General features: G+C 45.0%; 1 protein-coding gene across 4 annotated transcripts in view; it reads left to right on the plus strand.

Moving 5' to 3' along the window:
* Positions 1-13,791, plus strand: part of FHOD3 (formin homology 2 domain containing 3) — a 394,692-nt gene that overhangs the window by 245,157 nt on the left and 135,744 nt on the right. For all 4 annotated transcript variants that reach the window (XM_080920362.1, XM_080920363.1, XM_080920364.1 and 1 more), the window contains exons 7-8: positions 7,588-7,699; positions 12,883-12,977. In XM_080920362.1, coding sequence (XP_080776488.1) covers positions 7,588-7,699; positions 12,883-12,977 — 207 coding nt within the window. The remainder of the gene's footprint in view (positions 1-7,587; positions 7,700-12,882; positions 12,978-13,791) is intronic.

The following is a 13,791-nucleotide window of genomic DNA, read 5'->3' on the forward strand; positions in this document are numbered from 1 at the left end:
GCCTATGTGACAAGTATTTTACCACCCGAGCCTCTTCCCCAGCCCCACAACATGTTTGATTTCACAAGCCCTTGCTTTTGGAAGATATTAGGGGGAGACCGGAAAGAAAGGCCAGGCCTTAGAGGGACAGCCAGCCAAGAAGTATCACTTCTTTAGTCCATCGTGTGGCTTCAGGAAGCGTTATTTGGGTCCCCTCCACCCCACTCTTGAAAGGCTTCACTCTATACCAGCCTTGCCGCTTCACTGCAAACACTTTCCTGTAAAAGCAAGGAGTAAAAGCAGGGATGGAACCTTGATGCTTCTGCTACCGTGGCCAGAGAACACAGCCATGTCCCAGCAGCCAGAGAAAGAGTCACAGCTGGTGATTCAAACCTTGGAGCACATTTGAAAGAATGCAGACATTCAAGTAGCCAGTGTACCCTTTCCCCAAAATGAAAATACTGTTTCCATCTTATAGGTAGAGGGTCCTCAGGGCAGCAGAGGCAGGGAGTTCTGGGAGCCCCGCAGGCTGGAGTTCCCTTTGTCAATGCTCTTAGCTCCCTTCCCCTGGGGCTTTGTCCCTGCCTGGCGTGTGTACTCACTTCATGGAGACTTCAGACAACCAAGCTCTCCTGACAGCACACTCACTGTGCCAGGTTTACCAGTTGTCTGCTGGCATGTGTCCAGGACAACTTGTTTGTAGAGGAAAAGTTCTCCTTGGGAAATGTTATCCATCATATTTCCACAAAGCTTATGTTTTCAGCCACTAGGAAAGATGGGGCTCTTTCCTGGCTAAGGACAAGTATCAGGTTGACCTGTTTCCTTTGGTCTCATTTAGAAATTGGCCCAGTAACAAGTTCTTTTAGCCTCTTAGAATGTGGGGTTTTGTACCCCAAACTGGGCATGCTGCTTCCTGCCAAAGCATCCAAGCTTGTGGATTTCCTTCAACCAGCATTTCATTCTGCAAGCACTAACAAGACATCTTTAACTGGCGTGCTCCTGCTAGGCTTTGGAATGCCTTTCTCATCAGTAAAGGAGCAAGTTAAATGCTATTTTATTAATTGACCCTTTTCATTTTCTTCACATTTTAACTATGTGTGTGAATGTGTGTGAGTGTGGGGACATGTTTGTATCACATGCTTGTTCATGTGTGCAGGTCAGAGGACAACTTACACATGTCAATTCTTTTTTTCCAATATGTGGGTCCCAGGGGTCAAACCCAGGTCATCATGTTGGATAGTTGAGCCATCTCTCAGGCCTTCAAATGACTCATCATGATTTTGAATATCCTCTGGAAAATTTAGCAAAGTGGATATTTTCTGATGTTTGCACAACTCTAGGTAAACTCCACCTAAATTAATCATAACGATTTGTGACTCTGTTTTGTTTTTATCTTCATCTCTGGACAGCTTGATCTGTTTTATATTGCACAAAATTTCTTATTCACTGATTAGTACCTTAAGACCTTCCTAATCCCACACCTGAAACCCTGGGTTTCTCTGTTCACAGAGTTGGCTTCCTCTCTTCAGACTGTACTGTTGGTTCTGTAGTACAGTGACTTGGTGCAGGTGACTTCCTCTCCTGGCTCATGAGCCAGCCCTGATCTTTTCAATCCCTATGAATTCTTGTGGGCCAGTGCCCAGAATTCTGTGCTTGAGGTACTACTGTGTTTGGGCCTGTGCTTTATTTCTAATAACTACCCAGATCATGTTGCAGACATTCTGTTAAGAGGTCGAGAAGGGAAAGATTTTGGAGCCTAAGTTTTTTTGTTGAGCCATTTAACAATTGTGGAGGCCCTTAGGCCTTAATTTGAACTGCTTGCTTCAGAAATCTCAACTGGAGTGTAAGGCATTTGAAAACATGTTAAATCAGGGGTCTTAGAGATGAATAATTAAAGGGCCATAATTTTCTGTGGAAAAGGAGACAATGCCTCACTCTATAGACTAGGTTGATCTGGAACTGATTTTATAGCCTGGGCTGGCCTCAAACTTAGCAGAGATCCTCCTGCCTCAGCCTCTAGTGATGTATTAAAAGCATGAGCCAACATGTCTGTTTTATGCTGACTAGGAACACAGAGTACAAACTAGTGAGTGCCCTGGAATAGCACTCCGTCCAGCCACACTGCAAATGTGCTCTGTGTTCACAAAGTATGGTGACTGTGTGCTCCCAGCCCCTGCATGCCTTTCATGCAAAGGGACTGTCACAGAGTCCTGCTTAGATATATGTTTTAGAATAACATAAACAGTATTAACACCATTTCCTAGGGCTGGGAATCATAGTTCAGTTGGTAGAGTGCTTGCCTAGTAGCTGTAGTACATGTGAAACCCTGAGTTCGAGCCCCAGCACCACATAAAACTGAGTGAAAATATATGGGGGTAGCTTCTCTGGCATTTTTTTTAGGAGACAAAATATGACAGCAATCCTCTGGTACATGGTTGCTTAAATAAGACCTGAACACTAAATGGCATGGGGCCCCAACTCTTCACAAAGAACTTCAAGCTACTAAAGATTGTTTTAAGAAGGCAGAATAGTATTCCTCAGGGAAGAACACCACCCCCAATTGGCAGTGCAGTACCGAGTGGTCAGCCCTGAAAGCATATTCATACAAGTAACATTATATGGATGGGGAAGGTTTTATTATTGTGTGTGTGTGTGTGTGTTAGGAATACAACACATGCACACATGTGTGCATATACACTCATTCATATATAAATATGTAACAGCAATTAATGTAGAAGAGGAGGAATTTGAGAAAGAACAAAGTGGGTGTCATATGGAGGGGTTGGAGGGAGGAACAGGGAGAAGAGAAAAACATTTTAAGTTATATTTTAATTATAAAAATAAATGTTATAAAAAATCCAAGTAAGGCGATGTACACCTATAATCCTAGCAGGTGGATGGAAGTTTAACACTAGTCCTTACTTCTATAGGGAATTTGGGGCCAGCCTAGGATGCATAAGAAGCAACAAAGACCCTCATAATGTTCTTTGTTACAGTGGACAGAGTTCATCTAGAATACTTAAAATGTAAATTAAATATAGGTAACAAAGGCAGAGACTAGAGCCTGAGGTACTTTGTCCAGTGGTGGCATTGATGTGAGCAGGGACCACCCCCCTCGGCCCTTCCACAGCTTTGCTGCTCCACTGGGGACCAGACAGACTGGGCTAGCTGTGGCTAACTCTGAGCTTCCCCTACTATGATCACAGTGCTAGAGCTGACCTCTGAGAACACTCAGTTGCTTCTCTTGTAGGTGGTGCTCTCTGTGTGGGGAGGGGAGGTATGAGTTCTCTCTTAGTAGACAGTGGGCCATGTCCTTGAAGCATGAGCAGGCCCGTGGTATACCCTCAGAGTCTCAAAGGGTGCTGGACAGCCAAAAGGGCTCTTGACACCATTGGAAGTGAAAGCAAAGACTCGTGGATTGGCAGGGACTCAAGCATGGCCAGCCAGTCCACCCATCGGGTTTCCAGTTCCTTCTCTAAAGGTCTTGCCTCAGGCAGGCAAGGCCTCCTGCAGTGGGTGCCCCTCCTCTGCTGCCCATTTGGTTTTGAGCCACTGAACTCAATCAATTGATGCCATGTCACCTGCCTGTCTGTTCCATGACTTCTGAACCAACCTTTCCATGGTGTCACACACTTGCTTCATGAGAATCTTCTGATTCTTCTCTCAGGGCTAGACAGGTTGCCGGGTGCTTGATGCACTGTGGTGGAACTGTTTTTATTAAGATGGGAAGGGGCTTCAGTCTGAGCTGAAAACTGGATATTTGAGGTCGGAAGGATGCTTGGACAGGATGATGTGTCTGAGAAGCAGTGTCTGAGCTAAGCAGTAGTGTATGCTCTGGCATCCTTGCAGCTTGCTCTAACCCCTCCCTCTTCTGAATGTTCCTTCCTGTACCCATCTTAAGCCTGCCTTTCCTTGTTTGCCTGGTCCTACTATGCTGGGACTCTTTAACTACAGTTCCTATGCAAATATGTCTAAGATAAAATTGGGTTTTGTGAATTTGGGAATCAAATCAATCACCCTATGCATGCTATGAAAATACGGAGCTAGCCTCTCAGCATCAAGAGCGTGGTAGAAGGTAATGTACTGGTGCAGGCTGCTTTACTCAAAGAGAGTAACAATTGGATAAGTGAAGGCTACTGTGGAGTTACTTAAAAGTAGTGCCCTCCCCCACTTTTAGGTCTTCACAACACTGATAATGTAGAATTTTTTGAGTAGGAGTCCTGGATGCCTCTGAGGATGAGTTGTGACATGCTTTCAATTAGTATCAGGAATTTGCCCCAAATGAACGTTCCAGTGCTCTTCCCTCCAAAGCACTTTAATTACCTAATGTGCTTGCTATTTATCCATTGGCATAGTAAAGCTTCCGAAAGCACCAAACATAAACCCAGTGGAAGCTAAAGTCACAGAGCTGCTAAACATAGAAAGTATGTTCAGGAATTTAAAAAAATAAAATAAAATCATGAGGCCCAAAGAACTCCAAACAGAGGCTTTCCATCATAGGAGAGGACAACATGAAAAGGAATTCTTACTTCTCTAGGAAAGAGGGATCTCCATCAGGAGGGGTCATTGCTTAGAGATTCTGGGCGCCAGGGATCATGAAAGCCAAGGACTATGAGTGCACAGAGGCTCAGAAGGATTCTGTGGGGCTGACAAAGTGGGCCCTGCTAGAACCAGCCTCATGGAAGCACACGCTGGGCAGCTGCCAGATTCGTTCCCAGGAACCACATAATGACATTCTACCTCCAGAGGAAGCCACCAAGCCTGGACTTGCTGGGTTTGTATTTACTTGGAGGCATTTCTCCAGCCTTAAACATACAAAACACAGTTCATTCTTCCAGACTGCCACCCCCAACCCCACAAAACCTTGTTGAGAAAATGCTGTGGAATTTAACCTCTTCCTAGACAGGAAGGGATGGGGAGAGAGTAGAAATGGCTGGTAGAATGGAATTAGGGGTTAGGAACTTGAAGGTGTTTGGAGGGAAGGGGTGGACTTGAGGGTTTCTTGACCTCCATCTGACCTCTGCCTGGCTTAGCATAGCTTGGGGCCATGGCCTGTTCTATGACACTCTGATGGGCTGGAAGAAGTTCAGTGAAGATACACTGCCTTCACATGTACAGCCAGCTCAGTGGCTTCTCCTGTGTCAGAGGGATTGTGGACAAGTAGCGTATGTTCTTAGGCACAGTAGCCAAATGTGTGTCTAGTCTCTGTCTGTAGGAGCCCTGTAGAAAAGCCCACAAGTCACGACTGAAAGATTCTGCTCTACATGGTGTCTCTGCAGAGCACACAGGTGCTCTTCCTGGTCATTGTTTCTCAAAGGATACCATAAAGCAGCTGGTCCTTCAGCATTGGCACTCAGGGGTACTGGATTGTGGGAAGGATGATTATGGGGATATAAATGTTACCTGGTTTCCTGTCACTCATTCCATGGATGAGAGAGGTGCCTCATCTGGAGCCAGCTCAGGCATGTGCATGATGCAAAGAGGCTCTGTGATGTGGTCATTGACAAGGGGCTGCTTCTCATGAAGCTGTCTTTCACAAGTGGCATTTCTCAGACTTCCTATCCAGCCATGTTGGACAGTGCAATAGTTGCTTGTTTAGTTGGTAGAACAAATACTCAGATAAAATGAGCCCGGGGAGGAAGGGCTTGTTTTGTCTCATAATTTTAAGATACAGTTCATTATGGCAAGGAAGTGAGAAACCCAGTCTGGACAATCCCTCACAGATGTGCTGGGAAGTTTGTCTCAGTAGAGATTCTAAATCCTGTGAAATTAACATTTGGATTAAGATCACAGGGAGTCACTGGGAGGTGAGGCAGGGGAGCCACGGGTTGTAGTAAGTCTTGGGAGTTTTTTCTCTGTGAAGAATGGGACCAAGGACAAGACAGGTAATTGCCTAGGTAAAGGGTGGCGTCAGAGAAAGAGCCTGAGTGCAGAGGCATGGAGTCCTTGGAGAAAGGACTTGGGGCAAGTGATGTTTTACACTGTCTTCTCTTGGGCTGGTTCTTTCTCTTTGCTATGACAAGGTAAATACCCAACTGATAAATAGTTTTGGGGAAGGAGGATTGGTTTGAGTCCTGGCTTAAGAGAATACAATCCAAAGTGTGCCAGGTAGGACCACCTTGGTCTGTGCTGACCAGAGTTGAAGCTACAGATAGCTTATTTACATCCCCATGGACCAGGAAGGAGGGAATGATCACACAGCTTGCTTGCTTCATTCTCCCTATTTTCTTTCATCCAGTCCTCTTGCTCATAGGATGGTACTATTCATATTCAGGGTAGGTCCTTTTTCTCCCAAAGTTAATTCTCTGCAACCCCCTCACAGATACACCCAGAACTTGCCTTTGGTCTCCTAGGTGAGTCTAAGTCAGATAAGTCAAGATAATGGGGAAGATTGACTGTCATACCTGTGAGCTGTATGGTACAGTTTCCTGCTGGGGTCTCCTCATCTTCCCTATCATGTCTACTCCCCAGTCACTGAAGTGTGCGAATGCCTCACAGAGTCCATGGGTCATCCTCTAGGTGCAGAGCATAAAGAATCAGGAGCTGGTTTTCAACAAGATGGAGGCTTATGGTGGGAGAAATGGCACAGATTGTTTTACCTGGCATTGATTGATAGATCAGCCCAGCTAGCAGACACCTCTAAGCCAACTGTGATTTAAAGGACCTTGGAGGAAAAGAATACCTATAGGACTGAGAAGTGGTAGCAACAGTTTGAGAAGGGATAGAGAGCCTGAGGTTGGCTTGGTGTTCTGAGGTGCATCATTTGAACAGATGTTAGGAGGTAGATAAGGAGTGATGTGTGTGTGTGTGTGTGTGTGTGTTTCTTGAGGAAGACATGAAGACATTATTGGAAGAAAGTGGGATAAAGGGAAGGGATGTTTTGAGAGAGAAATTGTAGCAGCAATTGGGAGGTTGGGAAGCTGACACAGCACCCATTAGGACTGAAAAATCTGGAGTTAGAAAGGCATGCTAGCTTCCACTGTGTGAGTTGCCTATGGCTTCTCTGAGAGTGAGTTCTACAGTGGGAAAGAAGGATTCTGAGCTGGCTGCAGCTCCTCACAAATGTTGAGCTGTGGGTCTGGGATCTGTGAGTTCCAAGGCCCCAGGCAGCCAGCTATGCCTTTACGTACTGGGGAGTTGGCTCAGGTTCTTGCTTATCCAAGCTTGCTAGCACTTGTGGCCTAGAACAAGTCATTTGACATGTTGTGCCTGCTTTCTCACTGGAAAAATAAAAACTGTGACTGCTGTCACTGGGCTCAAATGAAGTCCCCAGCTCAGCATGTACTATCTTACTTTGTGGCAAGCTGAATATGAATTCTGGAGTCAAATGCCTTGGGAAAATTTTTGTTTTCACTGATCACTAGCTATGTGATCACTGACAGTATGCTCTGCCTCAGATTCCTGATTTTCACATTTGAGGAACACTAAAACCATCTGCTGAGGCATCTAATAAAGGGTAAATAAGGAGCTAGTTAAGGAATCTGGTGATCCCTGAGAGGAGCTCCAGGTTTGCTGGATCATTGGGTGCTGCCTGTGGGTGAAGGGGAGAATGCATTCAAGTGGGTGGGGATGCCTGTGCTTCTGTGTGATGCTTTGTCTTTTCTCCAGTTTCGCCTGGTGGTGAAGACGGCCCTGAAGCTTCTGCTGGTCTTTGTGGAGTATTCTGAGTCCAATGCACCGCTTCTCATTCAGGCTGTTTCTGCTGTTGACACCAAAAGAGGTGAGCAGCTCCTGCTCTGGGGCACAGATCCCAGTGTCTTAGAAAGGGAGGCATCCCATCTTCTGGTGAGTCACTGGGAATATCCACTGTATGGAGACATCTCTATAAAGGACCTACAGTAGTAGCTATAGAGATGATGGCTGGCAATGTACATGACAATGAAGAAAACGCACATGTGGTCTTAGCCAGGACATATCAGACCATTGTCTTTTTCTTCTACCACTGAAACCATACAGAGCACATATTATCCTGATCCAGTTTAGGTCACCTCATGTCCTGTCTTCTTTCCTTTGCCCTGCGTCACACTGACCCATAGATATTCCTTGAGCTTTCTACCCTCCTTCCCTCTGCCTATGCAGTGGCTTATTCAGGGGTCTCAGCATTTCTTGATCTGCTATCACTCACCACCCTGAAATATAATTCTTAATCATTCCATCGAACCCTGTCGGCAGGTCCCTAGTGCCTACAGCATTAAAACACCTGAGCCTTTCTGAGTAAGGGACCACCTGCCATGCCATCTCCCTCCTGCTTTGTAACACCCTTCCTCATCCCACAAGTTCAAAAGGCTCCCAAACAACCTTTCTTTCTGCTGTGCTGTCATCTGTTGACTTGAGTATTCCCCACTCAAGGGCAGTGTCTGTCTCCCATCTTACTGTTCAGCGCTCAGCTGTCCTGAGCAGACAGGCATTCTGCACACAGGTAGAAAAGAGTAGCCTACACCACACATAATCTCAGCACTGAAGAGGCTGAAGCAGTAGAACCATGAGTTTGAAGTTAGCCTAGGGTTTTACTGCTGTGAATAGACACCATGACCAAGGCAACTCTTACAAGGACAACATTTAATTGGGTTTGGCTTACAGGTCCACAGGTTCAGTCTATTATCATCATGGTGGGAACATGCAGCAGCCTGGCAGAATACTCAATGCCAGGCAGCTAGAATGAGAGTCTTAAAGTGGTACACCTACTCCAACAAGGCCACACCTATTCCAACAGGGACACACCTTCTAATAGTGCCACCCCCTGGGCTGAACCTGTACAAACCATCACAGCTACCTAGAAAGAGCTTGTCTTCAAAAGGAAAAGAAGAAAGTAGGGGCTGTAGTTGCATTAGTGTGAACCATGCTGTTTTCTGTAGTGGTGTGAAACCTTTAGCTGACATGCTGGGATGCCTGTTTCATCTCTTGCTCATTTTTCTCCTTAAGAGGACCCAGTTGCCTTCATTAACACCCCAACAAAGACTCAAATAAGTAAGAAACATTTGAATAATATTTTTCTTTTCATGATTGTAATAGTTTGAAAATCCAGTCTATAAATGATCCCAAATCACATTTGCTATCAACAGGCTGGTGGGCTACACAGTACATTACTTATTCCCACACAGCTCATGCACACTTATGGACAAAGCCACACTAGGTGTGGCTGTTGGGAAAAAGAGAAGTCTAGGTTGCATTCTTTATTTCAACCTGTTATGTCTGACTCAAAGTTGCTGAAGATTCCCTTCTGATGCCCATCCAGAATGTGAAAAACAGTAGCTTCCTGGTTTGAGCTAACAAAAGCCACCCAGGACTATGAACTGGGCACCTACAGTTTTTCTCTGAACACACAGGCAGATGCCAGGTCTGGCATGGTTCGTCCAGCCTAGAAGCAACTCCTGCTTTCTCTGTAGGAGTACACAAAGAGGGCAGAGCCTCAGGCAGGGTCAGAGGCTAGAGTCTGGAAGGTGGGTCCTAAACCACACCCACTTTCCCTCTACCACAGCATGTTGCTATCTGCTACCAGATAGGAACTATGAACAGATTACAGGGCCAACTAACAGTCATAAATAAGGATAACCAGTGGCTAAGATACTGTTTGACTTCCTCAGAACCATGTTGTTAGAACCTGAAGCAAATGGTGGGTATGTGGGAACATGGTGATTCCCTGGATTTATCCTTGCTGGACATGTGTTCCACTTCCCAGCTCTGGAGTTACTCTAGGACAATGTCTGGGCTTTCTTTGAGCCTCTCTTAAATGTTGGGTATCTCAAGGGCACTTGCCATGTGACCATGATACTTAGATATCCTTCTCATGGATCTGAGGTTTTCTTTCGGCCTTGTTGAGTAGGGTCTTTTAGCATCCATCTCTGGAGTTCACACTGCATCCATGGCATGTTGTAGAGTGGGAATAACCCTCAGATGAACCTAGGGCTTTGTTTCCAGCATCCAAGCTTCATTCCACAGTCCCAGCCTGAGGCCTCTACTATCCTAAGTCTGTCCAACAAGACAGAATGATGGCCATCTTTTCTCAATTAGTAAAAATATTCCCATAGATTGTTTTCTCAGCTTGGTAAATCTTGCCTATAAAATTTCTTCAACCTTTGGCAAGTGTTGCCATCTGCCTACCACTAAACACGAAGAGCTGCAAACAAAGGAATATCACTAATGAAAAGCTCAGAGAAACCTCATCATGTGTGGCTCAATAGCATGCTCCTTCACGGACATGTGTGGTCTTGGCTGTGATTTTTGTAATGCATACATATAACGTCATCTCGATTTACTGCTAGTAAAGTTGTCCTAGGATTCTGTGATGGAATTAAACATACAAATGTGTCATGGAGTTCTGCAGAGAGCAGCATGAATTCCAGGTGTTTCCAGCAGCGGGCTTGAGCAGTGGTCTCCAGCTCCTCTCAACTGGGCTGGAGCACAGCCTGTGTGCCAGGGATGACTGAAGGGAGCTGAGCATGTCCACATGGGCATATGTGCCAATAACCCATAAATTCTGCTTCACAGGGAAGCTTCAGAATCTCTCTCTCTCTCTCTCTCTCTCTCTCTCTCTCTCTCTCTCTCTCTCTCTCAGCAGGAACTACAGGCATGGCAAAGTGGGAACAACTATCTTTCTATTTTTTTTTTTATAAAAAAACATCAGAATTGAGGAATCAGAAAATAAAACTAACAAAATAAATGAACAGCCCTCAAAAAATTATTACTGCCTAAAGCAGTTGAAGAACAGGTTTTCTTGGTGGCTTTATGTTTATAAAGCATGCATGGCTACCTATGAGTTAACCGAAGGGCTCATTGTGTGACATGGGCCTAGAGTGGACCACTTAAAAAGAGCCTAGAAAGAAGGCAGAGTCTATCACCAGGGTCCAGTAGTGTAACTCAGTGGCAGAGTGCCTGGCTGGTCTTCTGAGGTCTTGAGTTCAATCCTCATTACTGCAAAACATACAAACAAAAAGTGCCTCATAGGTAGTAATTAATATTTATGAATATGAATATGTGAACATTTGGCCTAATCTGCTATACTTTTACTTTTGGGGCTAGAATAAAACTGTGTGTGTGTGTGTGTGTGTGTGTGTGTGTGTGTGTGTGTGTGTGCAAGCACGCGTGTGAGAAAGAGGGGGCAGGGGAGAGGGAGAGGGAGAAGGTATTGTGTGTTGTATGTGTGTGCATGCGCGTGTGTATAAGAGTGAGGTTCTTTTCTTCTCTCTGTGTTACCTGACTCTGTTACTTGGCTTTGGCTTCCTCAGGCCTCACAAGTCATGTTAGATTCAAAGTAAACAATGAGGAAGTAGTTCTGAGTCCAGAAGCACCAGAAAAGTTAGTAAAAACTGGCTGCAGTGTTCCTTCCAGATACAGTGCTTCAGTGAATTCTCCCAGCATGGTTCTTTTTTTAGCTCTCTGCTGGGAACTCTATAGTCCTTGATTGGTGCCCCAATAGAAACACAAGCAGATACTTCCTGAACTCCTTGGGACAGTGAGACCAAGGATCTACTGGTTGGCTGTCTTTGTTGGTTGCTTGAAGAACAACTATAGCCTGGTGCTAACTGCAGAGAAGTTTGGTGCTAAATATCAGGAGAGAATTCAGTAGGTAGTAGGAGGGAGAGCATGTCTGTGTGCTCAGAGTTTAAAAAGACAGGCCAAAGTTCACTTGGTTCTAACTGGCTGGATAACTCAGCTAATGGATGATACCAGGGTCACTCTCTGGGAGAGATGTCATATCTGTGTGTCATGTCTTGTAGAAAGCCTACTCTTCAGCCCTCCTGATTTATTTATTTTCTCACCGTGTGCATCTTCCCTCTCTTCCATAAACATTGTTCTGGTTCTCAGGCATCTCACTGACTCTGTGCTGAAAGTGCAGAGATGAATGCGGTGTTACTGGCTCCGCCTTTGGGAAATGTCTATCTCAAGGCCAAGATCAGCTCTGTCACAACCCCGCCAAGCCCCAGCATTTGGAAACTGCCTTGTTTTGGTTCTCTGTGAATTCACTGTATCAAGCAAAAATAAGTAATATCCCTTTGAGATAATGTATAGAGGAATCACACAGAGAAAGGTTCTGGTTGCAGCCCACCATCCCAAGGGAAAGCCAGTGCTTCCATCTCTCCTAATATTTATCTCAGGCATGGAACTGTGCCAGAGATTGTTTCATCCTTTGTGACCTTCTGCCTGACTCAGTGGTCTTGAATGGGAAATGTTTTCTAGCTCTCTCCTAGAGCCTTCAGTATCTGGGCTCGCTGGGAGAGGTACCTTTAGTCCCAAGCCTTTCACAGCCATTCTTACTACATCTCTCTTGCTGTCATTGTAACCTCAGCTGTAAATATTCCTATCACTTCCCAGATGCTGGCTCTCTGCAGGTGTCTGTATTTGGGTTTTTATCTGGCTACTCCATTAGATTCTACACCCATTAAGGGTAGTTATCTACCAGACTTTGTTCCTGACAGACGCCCAGACAATTTCTGTACCGTGGTGGATTACAGATAGTATTCTTTTGCTTTAGGTGTTGGCTGGAAAGCTGTGCCACTGTTATTGCTTGGAACTAATAGAGTAAACAAAGGTATCCATAATCTGTTCAGTGTGTGCTGGTGAACTTTCAGCAAGTACTTTATGGAAGGTTTTTTTTTTTTTTTTTTTTTCAGTCAGTGAAGTCTGCCTCCCAAAAGTGTGTACATGACCAGACTTTAAAATTATATATTTGATATAAAGGAGACTTCTCAAACAAATGGTTATAGATACTAATGACAAACATGAGCCAGGATTGTGGTTGGAGGGTGGCACAAGTCCAGCTTATAGATGTGTCCACATTACATATGCAGTGACTAAAAGACAATCTCCATCCCTGGAGCAGGAATCCTTGGTGAAACTTCAGTGTGACTGGAATAATGTGTGCTGTTGAATTACTTCTCTCACTGATCTTTGCTTTATTTGTAGGTGTCAAACCCTGGTCCAACATCATGGAAATCCTGGAGGAAAAAGATGGAGTTGACACAGAGCTATTGGTTTATGCAATGACTCTAGTGAACAAGGTTGGTTAATGTTCTAGATTGTGCCCTCACCATTAAAACGTCGGGGTTGAAGCCTTAAACCCCAGTCCAGATAAAGAGGGTCTTGCAGATGCAACTCAGTCATTAGGACAAATCCAAATCAGATATGACTGATGCTACAAGAGGAAAAGAGAAAAAGAGGAGGAGAAAGACAGTGTGAACACAGCCGGGGTAGTGTGAACACAGCCGGGTAAACAGCCACATGAAGACAAAGGCAGAGGTTAAAATGGCATTCTATGGTCCAGCAAGGACCAAAGTTGGCTAACAACCAACTGGTCAGCAAAGGATCACTCTGTGAAGTTGGTCCTGAGAACATAGTTCTACTGACACCTTAATTTCAGATCATAAAATTTGACTTGTTAAGACACTTAGTTCATGGTAGCCAGTTACAGCAGCTGCAGAAACGAATACCATGTAAAAGTGTAAATTGTTCCTGGTGAGCCACACCATGTGGTCCCCAGCTAGGTGATTAGAAGGCAGTAATGAGAATAGGAGGAGGACATTTCATACTGAGACTTACCCATATCGACAGTTCCCCTTTTGAATTAGCACCTTGACTTGGAAGAAATGATTCACAAGTCAGGAAGACACAAGGTTTCTGCTTGTTAATTCTGAGTCCTGGGCAGAGGTGCAGCCCCTGGAGGCAGAGCCCATCTCCTTTATGTTGTCATGGCCTCACATCTGTACTCTTGTGGTCTCTATCGCATCCCTCTCTTGTAGGAGAGTCACAGACCGTTGAGGTTGCTCCCAGAAGTGGGAGCATTGGTTTCCATAGTGACCTTGAACAGGCTGTCTT

Source organism: Micromys minutus (assembly GCF_963924665.1).
Source record: "Micromys minutus genome assembly, chromosome: 8".
In the NCBI taxonomy this organism is placed as follows: Eukaryota; Metazoa; Chordata; class Mammalia; order Rodentia; family Muridae; genus Micromys; species Micromys minutus.